The sequence below is a fragment of the Mytilus californianus genome, unplaced genomic scaffold (assembly GCF_021869535.1).
Source record: "Mytilus californianus isolate M0D057914Y unplaced genomic scaffold, xbMytCali1.0.p SCAF_4, whole genome shotgun sequence".
In the NCBI taxonomy this organism is placed as follows: domain Eukaryota; kingdom Metazoa; phylum Mollusca; class Bivalvia; order Mytilida; family Mytilidae; genus Mytilus; species Mytilus californianus.
Genome location: NW_026262690.1, coordinates 69,940,691 through 69,961,605, shown reverse-complemented (window position 1 = coordinate 69,961,605; position 20,915 = coordinate 69,940,691). Strand labels below are relative to the sequence as shown.

General features: G+C 31.7%; 1 protein-coding gene across 2 annotated transcripts in view; it reads left to right on the top strand.

Moving 5' to 3' along the window:
- Positions 1-16,961, top strand: part of LOC127698648 (spastin-like) — a 33,643-nt gene extending 16,682 nt beyond the window's left edge. For both annotated transcript variants that reach the window (XM_052202223.1, XM_052202222.1), the window contains 11 exons: positions 1,047-1,176; positions 4,705-4,769; positions 5,852-5,926; positions 6,535-6,606; positions 6,978-7,053; positions 7,432-7,523; positions 8,229-8,308; positions 9,368-9,490; positions 10,158-10,228; positions 11,903-11,943; positions 12,747-16,961. In XM_052202223.1, the coding sequence (XP_052058183.1) occupies positions 1,047-1,176; positions 4,705-4,769; positions 5,852-5,926; positions 6,535-6,606; positions 6,978-7,053; positions 7,432-7,523; positions 8,229-8,308; positions 9,368-9,490; positions 10,158-10,228; positions 11,903-11,943; positions 12,747-12,869 (948 nt within the window). In that variant the 3' untranslated portion in view covers positions 12,870-16,961. The remainder of the gene's footprint in view (positions 1-1,046; positions 1,177-4,704; positions 4,770-5,851; positions 5,927-6,534; positions 6,607-6,977; positions 7,054-7,431; positions 7,524-8,228; positions 8,309-9,367; positions 9,491-10,157; positions 10,229-11,902; positions 11,944-12,746) is intronic.
- The last annotated feature ends 3,954 nt before the right edge of the window (positions 16,962-20,915 follow it).

Below are 20,915 nucleotides of genomic sequence, written 5' to 3'. Positions count from 1 at the left end.
ATTACTAGTGTAAAACCACTCAAACGGGAAAACCATAGGTTTATATCAGCAATGTCTCGGACAAGTTGTAAAATCAGCGGCGATGTACAATTCTTGCCAGATTTTTATCAAATTTATGTCAAAGGTTTATATCAGCAATGTCTTGGACAAGTTCGAAAATCAGTGCCGATCAAATATCTTTAAAAGAGTTATGCCCCTTGAAAATATTAATTATGTTGGAAATGGCATTGTATTTGCTCTCTCAAGCCTTTCATTTCTCTAAGATATTTGTAAAAAGTTTTAAAGAACCAAAAAAAAATTTTTTAGTTGTGGCCTTGGATAGATAAAGTAGATAAAACATGAGGGACATTGGAACTCTGTTCTTTTATTTTCTATAATTTTGATATAATTTGTCCCAAAAGTGATACACTACAGTGTAAAAATCTTATTGAGAAAAAGCACAGGTGGCATTTTTAGAATTTGCATTTATTGTTCTTAAGAAATACACTAGAAAATTAATTGTGGTCCCAGGCCTAAAGTTAAGTTAATGATATTTGGTAGGCAATTGATTTAGCATTGGTACGTCTCTTTTTTAAGGAGAATATTGCTCCGCCTCCTTAGTCATGCACCATTGAATTTGAATATTTCACATAGTTTACTAGATTTAAGTTTGTGATTAGGTCCCTAATGACATGGATAATGTTTACCAAATTGGTAGTCAGTTATGTAAGAATTGGAATGTATCAGTTTCACAGAGATTATCCTTTTAGACTGACCAATTTTAGCAGTATCGATAAAATCTTGAAACTATTATCCTTGATAAGCTATGAAATATTTAGTAAATACTTACAATACATATGATATTGAAAAACCATGAAAGTTGTTACAAGAGTACTTATTCGACCTGGAAATCTTCTTAAATTGGAGGCATCAAAATATATATGGTTATAGTTAATTTATGAGCTTATAGTTAATTCATAATGACTAAGAAATGATATACTTATGTACTACATGTATTAATGAAAATGAAAAGGTTATCAAATAATTACTCAACTTTAATTTTTCAGTTGCCCTCAAACCATCCAAGGAAGATAGATTTAAATCGCCTAAAATTAAAAAATGTAGATAAGAAATTAGCAGAGACAATATTAGGAGAAATTATAGATACTGGACCTCATGTTGATTTTAAAGATATTGGTAAGATCAGAGAAATTATAGTTGTGAATAAATGGAGAAATAGGGTATAAACCAATGTAACAGCAACCCATCAATAAAACACGAAAATCATTTTTGACATTTAGAGGTCATCTTACGATTTCAACAATAAAGTGTCAAGTTTTAAATTTACCTGAGTCAAGACAAGTTTAATAGAAAATTTGCTATGATAGGAATATGAACTTGTAAGTATTATATATATTTTTTTATTTTTTATGCCCCCGACGAAGCGGAGTGGGCATTAAGTTTTACCCTTGTCCGTCTGTTCGTACGTATATACGTCACAAAATTGGTTTCCGTTCTCTAACTTAAGTTTGCCTCAACTATATATACACAATGCTTATTACCACAAAACACAGATCAAGTATGAATTTTGGTGGCGCCACTTTAACCATTCTATAGTTATGCCCCTTTATAAATGGAAAAATTGCAAAATTTTTCATTTCTGTTCTCTAACTTAAGTTTGCCTCAACCAAATGTTATGAAACTTATACACAATGCTTATTACCACAATACACAGATCAAGTTTGAATTTTGGTGGCGTCACTTTTACTGTTCTAGAGTTATGCCCCTTTACAAATGGAAAAATTGCTAAATTTTTCATTTTTTTTCCTTAAAATATCAATGATGTCATTGTTCATGTAATTTTTAAAATTCGAGTTATCTTCCTTTGTCCATGATTATAGTTGAATCAACTACAATCAATGCTTTATACAATGCAATGTTTAATTTTGCCTTCCACTGATAAAACATAGATCAAGTTGAGTTTGGGTAGTGTCACTTTAACCATTATTGAGTTATGCCCCTTTATAAATTGAAAAATTGCAAAATTCTTAGTTTCCGTTCTGTAACTTAAGTTTGCCCCAACCAAACATGAAACCTATACACAATACTTATTACCACAAAACTAAGATCAAGTACAAATTTGGATAGCGTCACTTTTATTTTTCTTGAGTTATGCCCCTTTATAATGTTGTATGCAATGGACACATTCTCCATTTATTTATTATAGATAAGACTGCTTTCACCAATGTAAAAGATGCATTTATTTAAAATTGTATTGGAAACTGATCTTTTATCTTTGACAGATCTTATTCATATTTAGTGGGATGTATCAGTAAAAAAAGCATTTGCATATGATGAAATTTTTACATTGAAATATTTAGTTTGGAGTTACAGTTGCTAAATAGCTTTGTAAATGATACACATGATTAAGCTTGTGAAAGCACAAAAAGTGTTATTTTTTTAGACAGTTACCATAGTTACCAGGGTTTCCCCTGGGTCAATATTCTTTTTCGCCACCTCTTTCGCCAAAATAATATATTTTTCGCCACTTTCAATTCTTTTTTCGCCAACTTATAACTAACATAAATATATTTTTTCTTTGAATTTTCCCTTCTTTCTATCAATAAAAAAACATCATTTTGCCCCATACTAGTCTAAGATAATTGTACAAATCTTTTTTTAATCTGCATTGTAATGAATAAACACTAAGCATTTACTTTTCAGCACATACACGAGATTGATCTCAAATAGTTTAACGGATATATATCTTTCCGTCTTGTTGAAGGATAAAGACTTAGTCATAGATTTTTCTATCTTTAGAATATATTTCTTAGAAGCAACAGGTTTCCGGATCATCGTAAAAGAAAAAGTCTAGGCATTAAATTATGCTTGAAACACATGCGTTTCCAAAAGAGTTGTAAAGGACTGGTACCCAAATTGGCAATTCAAATCATTTATTTCTATCAAAGTTGAAAGATAAAGTGCAAAGTGGGCGATTGTTTTTTGCTTTGACAGTTTTCGTCATAATAATAGTTTACTTTCGACACCATCGCTAAAAAGAATTAGAGGAGACTTAACGCTATGCTTCAAACATGTGCGTTGCAAAGTTGTAAATAAATCCTTTAGGTGACATGTGACTCCATTTAACCACACTATTTCTTAAATAAATACAATCAACACCTTGATTAATTAGTCCATTGTTGCCTACAGCTATAAAATGCAATCAGCTGATTATTGACTTTCTGTCAAAATCATAACGAGTTCAAGGTGAATTCCGAATATTGTCGGATCGGGTCAAGTCCGAGAAACCCGAAAAAAAGTAAACAAGGTAGATGAAATTGAATCATTATATTTCTTTTGCCAAATTCTTTCGCAAATAATGAATTTTATTCGCCACAATTTTTATTTTTGCCAAATGCGAAAATGGCGACCGCCAGCGGAAACCCTGATAGTTACCATAGTTCATATTTGGTTTGATGCCTTGGTGTAAATACGTAAAATGAGATAGGTATTTTTATCACAACACCACTGGGAGTCTTGTTGATATTAGACAGAATGTTATATTTATTCTTTAGTTGAAAGTTTCTTAATTTTATGAATAATATTTGTAATACCAGCATAGAATACTGTCAATAATGATATTTTTTATACGACCGCAAAAAATTTTGCAGTCGTATATTGGTATCACGTCGTATTCATCGTCCGAAGACAGTTGGTTTCCGGACAATAACTTTAGTATAATTAAATAGAAATCTATGAAATTTAAACACACGGTTTATAACCACAAAAGGAAATTTGGGATTGATTTTGGGGGTTATGGTCATAACAGTTTTGGAATTAGGGGCCAAAAAGGTGCCCAAATAAGCATTTTTCTAGTTTCCAGACAATAACTTGTGGAACGGTGTATGGATCTCTCTGAAATTATACCACAAGTTTCCATTCAACAAAGAGATGGTTAGGATTGGCTTTGGGGGGTTATGGCTCAAACCGTTAAGGAATTAGGGGCAAGAAAGGGGGAAAAACAAGGGTTTCCTGGTTAATGGACAATTACTTAAGACAATTGAAAAGCAGTGTAAGGGATGTTCCAAACACAATGTTTTGATTACCTCCCTTACACAGCTTTCAAAATTATGTATAAAGAAATGTTGTATTGTCTTGAGATGATTAGCTGTCAATTTATTTTTATAAGTTACTATTAAGGAATATTAATTTTAGCCATGATTATGTATGTCATTTTCTATTTTAAGACTTTTATGATGTATTTAAATGGGTAATTATGGTTACAAACTCCATTGGAAATTTGAATTGAGATTATGACCAAAGTATGTGTGTGTGTGTGTGTGGGGGGGGGGGGGTCAATACGCAACAGCATAATATATTGCACAAAAGCAAAAAAAAAGGGGGGGGGGGGGGGGGGTAATTTTTTTTTTTTTTTTTTGTGGGGGGAGGGGGGGTCTGTTCACAACAGCAAAGTGTATTGCTCAAAAGCAAAAAAATTACATATAAATTCAAATCATATATCCAATTCTAAGTTCTTTGACTACAGTTATTCTGTGTCAGAAACCTATCATGTGTCAAATATTTAATTACATTCCAAATTCAGACCTGTATCAAGCGCGAATATTGTGACCATTTTTGCCCTAACTGTTCAGGGTTGGACCTCTGCGGTCGTATCCAGCTGTGCTCAGCGAAGCAATTTATTATATCATATTTTTTTATTTACAGCTGGACAAGAAGCTTCTAAACAGGCATTACATGAAATAGTGATACTTCCTGCTCTTAGACCAGAGGTAAACTTTTTATCATTTATTGTCAATTTTTGTTTTTATATATTAGAATGATTGTAAATAATCTGCTGATTTGCAATTACACATAGTTATTCATGTTATTTGTATATACATGTATATAATTGCAAATTATAAATACTTTTTTTTTTAATAAACACAAAATCCAAATGTCCATGTCCTGTTTAAACCACTAGAATATTACAGCTTTAGTCTATATAAAGGATGTTCTTTTCTCACACTTTCTATTATGTTTAAAAATTCTGTAAATCTGTCAGTTGAGGATTTCGTATCCCCCATCCAAAATGATATCCATTTCTAAAAACATCAATTTAAATTCAATTAACAATGATTCCTTTTTTTGGCAGGTATTTCCATATAGTGCATATATAATGTATTTTGATATTTATAATTTTTAATACTGAAAATATTTCTAAAACGTAACCCACAATGAGACTTGATATGAGATTTTAAAAAAAAATTGTATAATATTTCACATTAATTTTTGTCTTGCCTTGACAGGGTCAAAAAGTGAGCCATAGGTATGCTGTTTCCAGCGTCCGACTAATGTTAAGTCATTGATATTTGGTATGCAAATGTATTGGCATATGCAAGTTTCATTGCCATGGAGATTATATAACCCCACCCCCTCATTATGGTTTATTGACTGAAACTTTAACATAGTTTACAAGTTAATATTTGTGTGTAGGTTTGTTTAAAGGGAACGACTTATGAAAAGTCAATGGTATTTGGTATGCAGTTGTATTAGCATTGGCACATCTGTTTTCCATGGAGAATGTTTAGCCCTGTACCTTCAGTCATGGTTCATTGACTTTGAATATTTGCATAACTTACATGTTAAAGTGTTGCTATTTCAATTTCAACATTTGCATTATCAAAATAACAAATAGGCGAGACATATCTCTGTGTTAACAGTTTATTTTTACTTTTGCCCCATAATTATTTTACAATCTAAAAAAGACAACAAAATTAGTATTTAGTAGTGTTTTAATACCTTTCCAAAAGAGAACAAAAAACAGGAATCTTGTATAGGGAAACATCATTATGAAAGCTCCGTTGTTTTACAGTTATTTACTGGTTTAAGAGCACCTGCCAGAGGTCTTTTGTTGTTTGGTCCACCAGGAAATGGAAAAACAATGTTGGTGAGTAGTCTTTAAGTTATGTTAATTGCTGTGAGCGTTTACCAAATTCATTACATATTGGTTCAGTCTTTAATGATTGATTCGAAAAGTATTTTTGCACAAATGAATTTATGCATTATGTTGCTGATAATTGACCAATCAAAATTGATGTTAGATATGAATTATATAGTTGTCAGAATTACTATGTAACAGGAAAGCATGATTTGCCTTCCAAAATTAATTACATTATTAGCCAAGAGATTTGATCCTGACACCCCTGGCACAGTTAGCCATTGCCAACTTAGCAAAAATTGTAATTAATAAGGGCTGCTTATGGAGCACTTCTACACTACCCCCACCTCAACAATTCAAAATGATTATTTATAACTTGTATAAATACACTTTCTATTGTTAGAAACAATGCTTGTATGACTTCATGCTTCATCTTGTAACTTGTACGTCATGTTGTGTAGTGTCACATGGCATTCTTATGTATTATCATTAACTGTTTTGAAGAATAATATATTTCTTCTATATTGTTGCTATCAGTCAAATTTTTGCATACTATGAAATATAAAATTAGTATCTGCAGAAAACAATAAATCTGTTTGTTTTTTTGTTTATTTCAGGCAAAAGCTGTTGCCAATGAATCAAGTGCCACTTTCTTTAATATTAGTGCCTCAAGTCTCACATCAAAATGGGTATGTTTAAATTAGCTTCCTTTGGATTTTAAAAATGTTTATATTTGTCAGTCCAGTTATTATGTGTAGCTTTCAGTCTGACTTAGAATGCTTTAAAAAAGGTTTAAAAAAAGTAAACAGTTCTTATTTGTAATTTTAATTATGGTATGAAAAGTTAAAGATCTCCTTAAACAGTTATGTTCAGATTTAATCTTAAAGAAATATTTCAGTGGTTATTCAGTAATTTAGGAAATTAAGTGAATTTTTATTTGTTAAATGTACATCTCTTGCAATTAATTGTACATATATGCATTAACATTTGTATACATAATTATATATGCATTAACACTCATATACACAATTAGGTAGAGTAAATGTATTGAATTATGTAGGTTGGTGAAGGAGAGAAGTTAGTTAGAGCTATGTTTACCTTAGCCAGAGAATTGCAACCATCAATTGTTTTCATGGGTAAATATGAAGAAATTATTCCAGTGTTATAGCAATATACAAGAGTCATGATTAAGGATGTGCAAGAAAACCTTGTCCATTATTAGCTCATCTTACCAAAGGCCGGTATGAGCTTCTGCTATCACTTGTTGTCTGTTCTTTATAAACACTTTCAAAGATCTTCTCATCTGTAACTACTGAACCAGTTGAACACAAAACTTCTCAGACATGTACAATAATAGCAAAGTAAGCACATCAGCAACTGTTTTTTTAATCTACAATATGTATTTCAATCATTGAATCATTTTACATTTAGATGTGCAGTTCAAAGTTGAAGGAATCTGCAGATTTGCATATATTATGATGAATGGAAAAATATTGAACTTTATTTTCTTGTAGATGAAGTTGATTCTCTTCTATGTGAAAGAAGAGAAGGAGAAAATGATGCTAGTCGTAGATTAAAAACAGAATTCTTAGTACAGTTTGATGGGGTAAGATAACATAATTCTATATTGATGTACTGTAGTTTACTAAAACAGGAAAAAGTTGTTTACTTGGTCTAGGAAAATTCTGTCTATTGATACAAGAATTAGGCATGATTGGAACACTTAAGAGTTTGGTGGTGTATATTCCAGCTGATATTTTACTCTTTTGAATGGTCAGATTAGCAACAAAAACAGTTTATAATTTTCTTCATAGTTTAAAAAAAAATGGGTTCAGATTCTTAATAGTTCTCATTCTTCAGTTTGTTTTATTGGGATATGTCAGTTGTAGTCAAATACTTAAAAAAAATACAGTGCACTTTCTACAACACTTGCATTGAATCTAGATCATCTCTTTGATGTCTACTTTCAAAATTATGAATTTAAACCCCTATGTCAGCAATTGTTACACCTGTTGCCTTTAACTGTAGCTACATATAAATGTACCGATATTACAATGATCATTGTCTTAGATTTAAGCAAATATTGATTAATTAACATGACTTCTATTACAAATATTTTTTTTTACTCTTTTCTGTAACGTTCAAACCCCAATAAATTATTAATTGATTGAATTACTTGAATGTAGCTTTTGAAACTCTAAAATATTCCATCTTTAATCACATTTGGAAGGGGAAAACAACATGCAAAGGAATAAAAAAATGATTGATGAATGTTGTTTGTCTACATTAAATTTATGATCATATTATGTAGGTGACAGGTTGTTCTGATGATAAGATACTGATTATGGGAGCTACAAACAGACCACAGGAATTAGATGATGCTGTACTTAGGTTGGTAATGTGAGAAATACAATTTTTATGACTTATTTACCATTGGTTTTTAGTTCACTCTAACAACATATGAATAAAAGGAGTGTGTCAATTTTACTGCAAACCAACAACACAATCATTAACATGGTTAATGACTATTATTTTTAGCTCACCTGGCCCAAAGGGCCAAGTGAGCTTTTCTCATCACTTGGCGTCCGTCGTCCGTCATCGTCGGTCGTCGTCGTCGTTAACTTTTACATTTTGAACTTCTTCTAGAGAACCACTGAATGGAATGAAACCAAATATGGCATGAATGTTCCTTATGAGGTGCTGACCAAGTGTTGTTACTTTGTAGCCGATCCATCATCCAAGATGGGCGCCAGCGGGGGACTTAGTTTAACATAGGACCCTACGGGAAATACATACAAATGTCTTCTTTTAGAGAACCAGTGAATGGAATGAAACCAAACATAACATGAATGTTCCTTATGAGGTGCTGACCAAATGTTGTTACTTTGCAGTTGGTCCATCATCCAAGATGGCCGCCAGCAGGGGACTTAGTTTAACATAGGACCCTATGGGAAATGCATACAAATGTCTTCTTTTAGATAACCACGTAATGGAATGGAACCAAACATGGCATGAATGTTCCTTATGAGGTGTTGACCAAGTGTTACTACTTTGTTGCCGATTTACTGTTCAAGATGGCCACCAGGATATTTTATTAAATAACGGGACCAATATTAAAACCAACTTTGGCCTCAATCATTATTTGGGTATCTGTTATGATTTTTATCTATCTTTACATGATTTCTAAAACCAAAGTAGAGTCAGGTGAGTGACACAGGCTCTTAAGAGCCTCTAGTTTTTTAGGCCTGCACATTTCATAAAAGTTTAAACATAAAATGACCAGGCATACAGCATTTTAAAGTAGGAACGAAGATTTTTTGGCCTGCAGTCAGAAAATGTCTTCCTGCTGATTGTAACCATGTAAATAAGAATGTTAAGATTGTATTTATCTTAAAATATACCTATAAACCCTTAAAAAGTAATAAATTGTTATAATCATACTCTTTACAGGAGATTTGCTAAAAGAATATATGTACAAATGCCATTGAGAGAAACCAGAAGATCCATGTTGAAACATTTATTATCTAAACAAGGAAATCCATTGTCAGATTCAGAATTAAATCAAATAGCAAGGTAATGTTTTAGTATTAGGAAATATTCCCTATTTTTATGCACAGAACATAGCACAACTGTATTATCTTGTTACATGTTTTTGACATTGCTTTTTCCTGCTGACTAAAAGCACACTTTTTAGAGTAACCAGTCAAAATGATTATGTATGGTAAAGATTGTCCTAGTGAATTCAGTGTGATGATTATCACGAAACTAATGCTGATTTATATGAAATTATTGCTAGGTGAATAAATGAAGTTATCAATAAGTGTTTATTTGAGATCCATTTATACAAGACGGCTTAGACCTGGTATTAACAAATGAAATAAATGCATCTAATATCTCCGTGTGAATTCCACATATGAATATGTATGCTTGATAAACTAAAGAAATTGTTATCTTTTCACAAGAAAGCCTAGTTTTAGTAAATATTATAAGTTTCAATTCACAGCTTTAATTTTTCAGATCTTTAAAGCTTTACCTTTAAACATTTTATTTTGATATAGATATAGTGTTAAAAAGAAAACTTCATTATTGTTTAGGCATTATTTTGTTGCAATGTATTTCTTTGCATTACAGATATTTTGTAAATGTATATTAAAAAAGATTTGAGAGGAGAGCATTTTTTTCAACGGTAAACATTACTGCTGATAACATTTACATTATGTAGAATCTTTTTTAATTTCAGTTTGACTGAGGGTTATTCAGGCAGTGATTTAAATGCTTTAGCAAAAGATGCAGCATTAGGGCCAATCAGGGGTAAGCTTTGTTATTATAGATTATAGATGCAACTTAAGTATGCATGTCTGCCTTTTGATTCCAGCACTACTTTTACTCTTGATTATCATATTGGTTTGTTACAAATAGTGAGTGATAAACCAGTAGTAAATTTTAGGTCTGTCCATTAAAGTTTTAAATGACAATATCCTAGTCATCCCAACATAGACAAAATAACTTGGATATCTTCATCAGACCATATCCTAGTCATCCCAACACAGACAAAATAACTAAAGATATCTTCATCAGACCATATCCTAGTCATCCCAACACAGACAAAATACCTTGGATATCTTCATCAGACCGTATTTCAGTCATCTCAACACAGACAAAATAACTTGGATATCTTCATAAGACCATATCCTAGTCATCCCAACACGGACAAAATAAATTTGATATCTTCATCAGACCATATCCTAGTCATCCCAACACAGACAAAATAACTTCGATATCTTCATCAGACCATATCCTAGTCATCCCAACACAGACAAAATAAATTGGATATCTTCATCAGACCATATCCTAGTTATCCCAACACAGACAAAATGACTTAGATATCCTCATCAGACCATATCCTAGTCATCCCAACACAGACGACATAGCTTGGATATCTTCATCAGACCATATCCTAGTCATCCCAACACAAACAAAATACCTTGGATATCTTCATCAGACCATATCCTAGTCATCCTAACACAGACAAAATAACTTGGATATCTTCATCAGACCATATCCTAGTCATCCCAACACAGACAAAATAAATTGGATATCTTCATCAGACCATATCCTAGTCATCCCAACACAGACAAAATAACTTAGATGTCCTCATCAGACCATATCCTAGTTATCCCAACACAGACGACATAAAATAACTTAGATATCCTCATCAGACCATATCCTAGTTATCCCAACACAGACGACATAGCTTGGATATCTTCATCAGACCATACCCTAGTCATCCCAACAAAGACAAAATAACTTAGATATCTTCATCAGACCATACCCTAGTCATCCCAACACAGACGACATAGCTTGGATATCTTCATCAGACCATATCCTAGTCATCCCAACACAGACAAAATAAATTGGATATCTTCATCAGACCATATCCTAGTCATCCCAACACAGACAAAATAACTTGGATATCTTCATCAGACCATACCCTAGTCATCCCAACACAGACAAAATAACTTGGATATCTTCATCAGACATGGTTAATTGTTTTGTTTTCAAGATCTTGGATCAAAGTAAATGATATAGTACCAACTTGATAAAGTCTAGTCAGTGTACATTCTTGCACACACAGATACATGAAGTAACAAAATTTAGTTGATACTAAGGGGAAAGATAAACGTTTTTGCAGGGCCAAAATATGTTACAAACTTGTCTTGTTTAAAGAATAGGGACTAGAAAGGATTTGTTTATCATACAACTTTGTTGTCTTTACATACTTTACATATTTATAAGTATTTTTTTTAGTTTTTTAGTATTTAATAATTTTATCAGTCAGTTAATCTTGACAGTTCAGTTTGAGACAGAGTTATTTACAAAATTAGAGGAACTGTCAATAAAGACCTCTGGATGTAAGATTTTTAGTTTTCAATCACTTCAAAATAATATATAAATCTCTAATAAATAATTTTACTGTGTTATTAGATTTATCTGCCAGTGAAGTTAAAACAGTACAAGCCAGTAATGTAAGTATCAGATAGAGTTTGATTTAAAAATATTAATTTTTCCGTTATTGATCCTGTTATATTTTGAAATGTTTTTATTTTTAATTCTGGCAAAACATTTTGTACATCAATTAGAAAAACATTTCAGCAAATTGCATTTAAAATCATAGGAAATAATGGAAAATAAATTGCTAGAATTGAACTTGCTTGATTTGGGTTAACACCACTGAGTTTTCACATTGACATCATCTGCTCTCAAAATACATGGTCAAAATTAACCAAAATTGAAATGAATGATTCAGGGGTAATATATTGAAAATTATTGATAGAAAAAATTCCTTTTCCTTTCATTTTGGTGAAAAATATGACTGCCATAGTATAAGTATATTCCTTATAGTTTTTATTTTGACCAAAACATGGACTGCAGGGAAAATACATGATTGTGGTTGATCAGTATTCAAATATCTTTCTGTAAAAAGTCAAAATTTTGACAAGGGTATGATATTTTGGAAAAAAAATTACCTACTAAACATATACAGACTGAATAAGCATTCTGGGTTTGATGAGTTTCTATTTTTGATTTTGGACATACATAATATCTGACCAATTCATGCTGATTTGCAGCCTTGCCCTTTTTATAAAATATTATATGACTACAAGATTTTGTGGTCATATAGTGTGTATTTGTTATCATTATAAGTCTGTAGAAACAGTTTGTGTGTTTACATAATAAATTTAGTTACAGTTGAAATTGTATTTGAGTTTCATAGAGGTTGATTGATCCTTATGAAGAGTTTTTTATCGACTGTACATCTTTGTTTCAGGTTAGGGGGATCAGTGTAGAAGACTTTTTACAATCATTACAAAGAATAAGAAGAAGTGTGCCTCAGGGGACTTTACAGAAATATGAGGAGTGGAATAGAGACTATGGAGCTGTTGCAGTGTGACAAAACTTATAAAATATGATATGCTGTTCTATACTCATTATGTCAGTGGTTCTTTTCACAAAATATTATGACTAAATATGATCGGAAGCCAGAATTAAATGTTTATTACTTTTTTTCTAATAATGGTATCTTAAATACAGTTCATCAGCATCTTCAAAACTATTTTGGTTCAAAGCAGCCATTTTGATTTGATAAAGTTCAATATTGAAGAAAATCAACTGTTTCACCATTATAAGGACTAAAGAAGAGCTCTGTATAAGAACTATGTTTAGTATAAATTTTTCTGAGATCATTAAAAAAATGTTTAATAGAAATGCTTTTATATACTATATAAGTGGATTTTTCTTGAAGAACATACTTAAATGTTAATTTTGAAGCAGCAAGATTGTAATGTATGTAGGCTAATAGGAAAAACTTAGTGAATTTGTTTGACCAAACTTTTAAAAAATTGGAAAATGAGATGAAAGATTGAATATCAAATTATAAATGAACTTTGTAATAGATATCTTGCTTTAAAAGGGAACAGTATATAGATGGTAACATTCCAATTCAGTCATATAAAGATTTCATTTATGTTTGTACTGTGCAATTTATTTGTATACTCATTGCATTTAATAACATTTAAAATACTGTTAATGAGTTAGCTGTATAAAATTATCCAATATTTGTTGTAGGAAGCTTTACTTACTGTACAAAAGAAATGTACATCTGTTAACAAACATTTGATGTAAAACCTGTTGTTCATCATTGTAATAGCAATAATATGTTAACAATATTGTTTTTAAAAATATATACCCATTAACGGGTTCTACTGACAAACTGCTATATGTATTTACATTTCTTCCACTATGAAATGCCCGGTACCAATACATGTTTTTTTTTTCATATTCATAAATGAATCAACATAATTTTAGCTATGCAATTTTTTTTCGTGAAGAATATTTCGCATAAATTTTCACATTAAATGCTTACTTACATTTGTATGCGGAATCAGGATTAAGTTATTATTGTCCTCAAATGTGAACTTTTTTAAATACATGTATTTGCATTTTGATAGCTGTTTGCACTTGAATTTATGGACTATTTCCAACACATGAAAATGCATTTTTTCCTGTAGTTATATCTGTTGTTAACCCTCTTTCATTTAGTTAGGTGTACATTGATTCAAACTAAAATCTGTGCCTATAAGTTTGTATACAGTATCTCACAGTAGTACTTTTGATAAAATGGTAAATAGTTTTTTAAATATTTTTAAAGTGAAAACTGTCCAAACTGAACACCTCTTTGACTGATGATTTTGTTTGTGTAAGATAGGTACCTGGTTCAACATATTACTCAAACAATTAACTGAATGTTCTGATCCAGTTTACACAGGTTTCCAGTATAAGCAGAATTTGGTTTAGACGGGTTTTTCAACAGTATTTTTTCTCCCTTGCCAATCCCATTCCCCGCCGACAAGATTATATTGACAATCTAGTCATAAAGTTCTGCAATGCTTTTTACATGTTTATTTTGTGTGTGTGTGTGTATTTGATGTATTACTGTTTATATAAAAGTGCATATGCTATGTTGATGTGTTTTTACAATGTATGATCATGTATTACATTGTAATTGGTTAGATAGTTGTAAGACATATTTTGTATTGTATCCACACGGCAGCTTGGTTATGGTTCATGGACAAATTTTGCTTTCATTCATTACCAGGTTGTAAGTGGGAGAAATTCAGAGATTTTTCCAAAGTAGAAGATTGAATTCCTTTCCATAAGACTGGTTTTCAACGGGAAATTTCCAAATTAAAAAAAAGATTGTGGACTCCAACAACATAATGCAAGTTGACACAACTTCTTATATAAGTTAATTAAAGTTTTTTAATACATTCATATGAACATATACAGTGGTAATAACTGGATGATTCCTTTGATGATACCAATTAAATGTTTTGAATCGACATGGCTGTTAACATTTTCTTGACCCTAAATAGCACAGCAATTAAAGAAAGTAGACCTTAGTTAGAGGATATAACACTTTAAATCAGGTATGTTACTGTCAGTTTCATTAATGCTCTTTAAGCATTCGTGTGAAACAGAGTTAAACAATCTATGTTACTAAGAAGCTAGGAATTTATATATGAAAATGGCTGACACAAACATACAAGTAATTTTCAAGAGTTGTGTCCCCTTAGTTTACCTCCTAAAGTCATACATGAGTCTGATTAGATGAATTCAGTAATCTATGATCAAATTAGTGGTCTGTTCTACCTGGCATGTTGTTTAAGTATGTTTTGAAATGTTTACTATGTGTACTATGTATACTTGTTAAAACATTTTTCTATGAGTCAAGGTGATACACTGTTTTGTTTCATGATATTATCTGTTTGCTATAGGTATCAATACTTGACATCCAGTATGCTTTATTTTGTTATATTTAAATATACATGAATAGATGGAAATTTTCTTGTGTCAGCTTACTACCTCATTATTTTCGCTGCTGTAAATTCAAAAATTAATGTGATGTATTGTTTTCTTGTTAATGTGAAAAACAGTTTCACAGGATGACCATCACAATAGTAATACTAACATTGTAGATCTATTATCAGTGGTCACAGGATGACCATCACAATAGTAATACTAACATTGTAGATCTATTATCAGTGGTTTAAGATTCACAATATTAAATGTTCACATTAAGTTCTGAATTAACAGTATTTTTAATGTGACAAGTTGTCAGGTAATATAATCATGTTAACATCCATGCAGATTTTGTTCCAGTTTCATTAAAAAACAGATATTTAGAACATAAAATTGATTTACCTCAGAACTATAGGTAAATATATACAGAATGAATATGGATGAAATATGCAGTAAACTGTAAGCCAACTTATTTTCGTGGATCCTTTTTTTTTCTTGTTGCCCTTTTTAGTCTATTTCGCAGCAACATTTTTTCGTAATTTTCTAATGTCCATATTTTATTCATATGAGAGAAGATCCAAGTTTTACATATTCACAAAGATTTATATTTGCATTATTTTTCTACTTGTAAAATTGAGAAAAATTCTTTTCACTTCATATTTCATTCCAATTATTACCCATTTGATGGCACTGCTAAGATAAATAAGAGATAAAAGAAATATGAAACAGCAGGGGGAAAAGATAAGATGATAGGGGGAAGGGTAAACTTAAGGAGTACCAGTATCAAGTCTGCATTCCATTGTATGCAAAAGAAATGGCTACCCAGTAAATTATACATAGTCAAATCTTTATAAATTAAAAACTTTAAAAAATTGAAAATTTATTAGAGCTGAGGTTTGAAGATCACTTGTTAAAAATGACCATATGCCTATTAGACAAGAGCGGTCAGTTCAATCTGATACATTATCTCTGTTGTTTTATGAATTTTGTATTAAAATATGTGAAAGTGAAGACAGCCTACAAAAAGGAACGAAATACCATTCAAAACATGGAATATACTGGAATTATGTCTCTTATATTTGAATTTTTATTGAACCTGGAATATACTCTTCTGGCAAAATATGTGAAGTTTTTGTGACTATTGGTGTATAATATTGTTTATATGTTAGTGCAAAAAAATGATTTATTAACACACTTATATATATTTTGTAATTGTGTTTTCTGTATTTTTTTGTATGAATTTTTGGTTTTACCTAAATATATAATACACAATCACAGTGACAAAATACAATTGCATTTTATACTTGTAACAAAGATGTGAATTTTTTTGGGTTAAAATCATGTATTCAAAATGAAGGCATACTGTACTTTAAAAATAGTTTGATTTTATGATAAGCATTTTTAATTGTTTTCAGACATATCATTGGTTTATAGTGTCATAAGTACATGGTTCCTTTTACCAATATACAGTCAAGATAAACTGAAAAATTGTAATCATATGTTAAACAAATTTCTGGGCTTTAATAATGAATCACAAAATTACCAAAGTTGGATGCCATCAATGGAAATACTTTTTTGTTTGTTTACATTTTTCATAGTTTCATTCATCTTCGGTGTTACATAATCAGATGTTTATTCAATAAGTTATGTTTTATATTAATAAATAAGTTCTGAAATGCTTTAAGTGTGTATTTTTTTATAAGAAATGAAAAGAAATGGAGTCATTTTTCATTAGGCAAAGACTTTAAAAGAAGCTACAAAGATGAGGACATGATGATTGAAAAAAATCAGCAAGCATAGGGATTATGATGATGGATGGCTGCTTAACATCCAATGGCAAATTAATATGCATATTCAAGACAAGAACATGTTAATGCAATATGAATATTAACCCTGCTTAGTACTAGACCGACACGCTGAGCCAGATTTTTAACATGCTAGTTCTCAAGGTAACAGTCTGCAGGAAGACATGTCACCTTACCCGGACACATTATTCTGACTCCGAGCCGACCAGTCTTTGCTTTTACTCCTTAATGCTGGGTGCTTAGCGGAGAATCAGGAAATACCAATTTTAAAACCTTTGGTTAGACCCAGCCAGAGTTCAACTCAGGACCTCCTGTACTCCAGGTGACCACGCTTCCTGGAGACCACTGAGGCGGTGTAAGCATAGAGAAACAGCCTGAAAAAAAACTTCTCAATACTTGGTAGCTCAAAGAACCAAGGTATCAAAGCTGTAAACAAATCTGTAGGTAAGTCTGGACTTCTAATACAAATTGTTAATTAACAGACATAAATGAACAACTGTGTGATTCTGGGCATGAAAAAAGGATGGATGAATTTATAATGTCCAGAGAGCAATCTTTTAAATGTGCTCAATATAATGTTGATGTGATATGAATTTAAATCATGCTTTATACTAGATCAACATGCTGAGCTGAATTTTTAACATAGCAACCCCAAACGTAACAGTCCATAGGCAGCCATGTCTTCCTACCTGCACACATTAGTCTGAATCTTAGCTTGACTTTGCTTACTTGTACATGATACAAGCTTAGTAGAAAAGCAGAAAAAAATTAATGTTTAAGTCCTTGCTTTGACATTGTTGGGGATCCAGCTTATGAACTCCTGCATTTATAGCATGTATGCTATCACATGAACATCATTGGATATCACAGTGGTGATTATGCTGTTTTGCTATTTTTATACCCCTGCTGTAGGCAATGGGGGCATTAAGTGTTACTCTTGACCCTTCATCCTTCCGTCCGTTCTTCAATCCTTCCTTCAGTCTGTCTTTCTGTCCATCCTATTTCTGTTTCCACACTCTAACTTTAGTTTGCATCATGCAAATTTTACAAAACTTATACACAATGCTAAGAACCACAACACGCAGACAGAGTTCAAATTTGGATTGTGAGTTATTTACTGTTCTAGAGTTATGTCCCTTTTCAAGTTTGAGCGCATTTGTGTCCTCAGACACATTCTTTTATTTATCAAATTTTTACTTTTTTTATTTTGCAACATAATATTCTTATGAATGATATATAGATGTGTTTATCACATATTCATGAAAATTAAAGACAAAATTATTTGAGGTGGAAACAAAACTCAATTTTATGAACCAATAATTTTTTTTGAAATGTGATGCTTTTGAGATCATCTGAATAAGTTGTGTCAATTAAGGTTACTGAACGTAACCAAATCATTTAAGAAGTAGAATTGAGAATGGAAACAGGGAATGTGTGGTTGAATAGGGTGAATACAATTGCATCAATTGTACTCTGAAATCAATTGAACAGAATGTGCCAATTTAACTTGATCGTACCAGGTAAGAAAGACAGGAATAGAACAATTATGTAAATTGAATCATTTTTATACGACCGCAAAATTTTTTGCGGTTGTATATTGGTATCACGTCGTCGTCGTCCGAAGACATTTGGTTTCCAGACAATAACTTTAGTAAATGTAAATAGAAATCTATGAAATTTAAACACAAGGTTTATAACCACAAAAGGAAGGTTGGGATTGATTTTGGGGGTTATAGTCCTAACAGTTTAGGAATTAGGGGCCAAAAAGGGGCCCAAATAAGCATTTTTCTAGTTTCCAGACAATAACTTGTGGAACGGTATATGGATCTCTCTGAAATTATACCACAAGTTTCCATACCACAAAGGGATGGGTTAGGATTGGCTTTGGGGGGTTGTGGCTCAAACCGTTTAGGAATTAGGGGCAAAAAAGGGGCCCAAATAAGCATTTTCCTAGTTTCCAGACAATAACTTGTGGAACGGTGTAAGGATCTCTCTGAAATTATACCACAAGTTTCCATACCACAAAGGGATGGTTAGGATTGGCTTTAGGGGTTGTGGCTCAAACCATTTAGGAATTAGGGGCAACAAAGGGGGAAAAACAAGGGTTTCCTGGTTAATGGACAATTAAAAAAAGTACAATGTTATGTTTGGATTACATCCCTTACACTGCTTTTGAATTATGTATAAAGAAATGTTGTATTGTCTTGAGGTGATTAGCTGTCAATTTATTTATAGAAGTTACTATTTAAAAATGCTGATTAAGGAATATTAATTTTAGCCATGATTATGTATGTCATTTTCTATTTTAAGACTTTTATGATGTATTTTAAAGGGTAATTATGGTTGCAAACTCCATATGAAATTTGAATTGAGATTATGACCATATCTTGAGGGAAAGAAATTTTTTTTTTAAAAGGGGGGGGGGGGGGGGGGAGGTGAAAAAAAAGGGGGGGGGGGTAAAAAAAGAAATTGTGAGGGGGGACAATTTTTTCTCATTTCAGATTTCAGAAATTAAAAAGAAAATGTTTTCAAATATTTTTTTTTTCTTGCAAAAAAGGGGGGGGTCAATTCGCAACAGCATAGTGTATTGCACAAAAGCAAAACATTTAATATAAATTCAAATCATATAACCAATTCTAAGTTCTTTGACTACAGTTATTCTGTGTCAGAAACCTATTATGTGTCAAATATTTAATTACAATCCAAATTCAGACCTGTATCAAGCACGAATATTGTGTCCATTTTTGCCCCAACTGTTCAGGGTTGGACCTCTGCGGTCGTATCCAGCTGCGCTAGGCGAAGCAATTTATTTTAAAGATTAATTGTGTCAATTTGACTCCATGATATACAATTGTGTCAATTTGACTCCATGGTATACAATTGTGTCAATTTGACTCCATTGTATACAATTATGTCAAATGCATTAATAAGTGTGCTATGAGGAGTGCAAATCCACCAAAGTCATGCTAAGAAGGTCTTAACAACTTTTATAATACTAAATAGGAGATATAAAACATTTTATTTTACATCATTTGAATCATTTACGTCAATCTAGACATCTGTATTTGCGCTTACTGGCGTCCCCTAACATGCAATGGAGATGTAGGCTAACATTTTGTTCGTCAGAACAATGGTCTTTACACTAGTACTTTAAATGTTATGCAGTGAATTGTTTACGACTCGAAAGTGAAAGACATATCAATTGATCAGAAAATTCATATAAAACACTAGACAGTGCCCCAACAAGTCCTAAAAAGGGTTGTTAGACGTCATAGTAATCTCGAGTTACCTCTTCTCCAACCCCCAACCCCCCTTTAACCCATTAAAAGTGCAATATACTCAACACAGATGAGAAAACATCGGTTTTCAGAGCATTTGGGAGAAGTATTGATCTCGCTAAGGCGATTCTGAAAAAAAAGTGTTACTTATTTATTATTTGATAATGCTTAAGTATCAAAAATGTTTTGCAATGTTTATCCATATGGACTCAAAACCATTGTTATGAATGTACATGCATGCAATACGCCATATATGTGCTAATTGCAATCAGAGTGACAGTAGGGGGCATTGTTTTACACGTATGGTTTAATAGATATGAATTCGTAAATGCACAAAGTCGTGTTTTCTCAAACTGTTTATGACTTCTTTGCACTAAATCTGTTGGGTGTGTACTCATTGATACTGTCGTCTGGGAGAAAACGATTTATTCATTAGTTATTATTAGCTTTGAGCTAGCTTTCAGTAACTGTAAGTACTCTTAGATCGGCACTTTGTTTCTTTTGTCTTTATGATAGTTGTTTTATGTGCATCGTGCCAGTTTGATGAACTTGCAA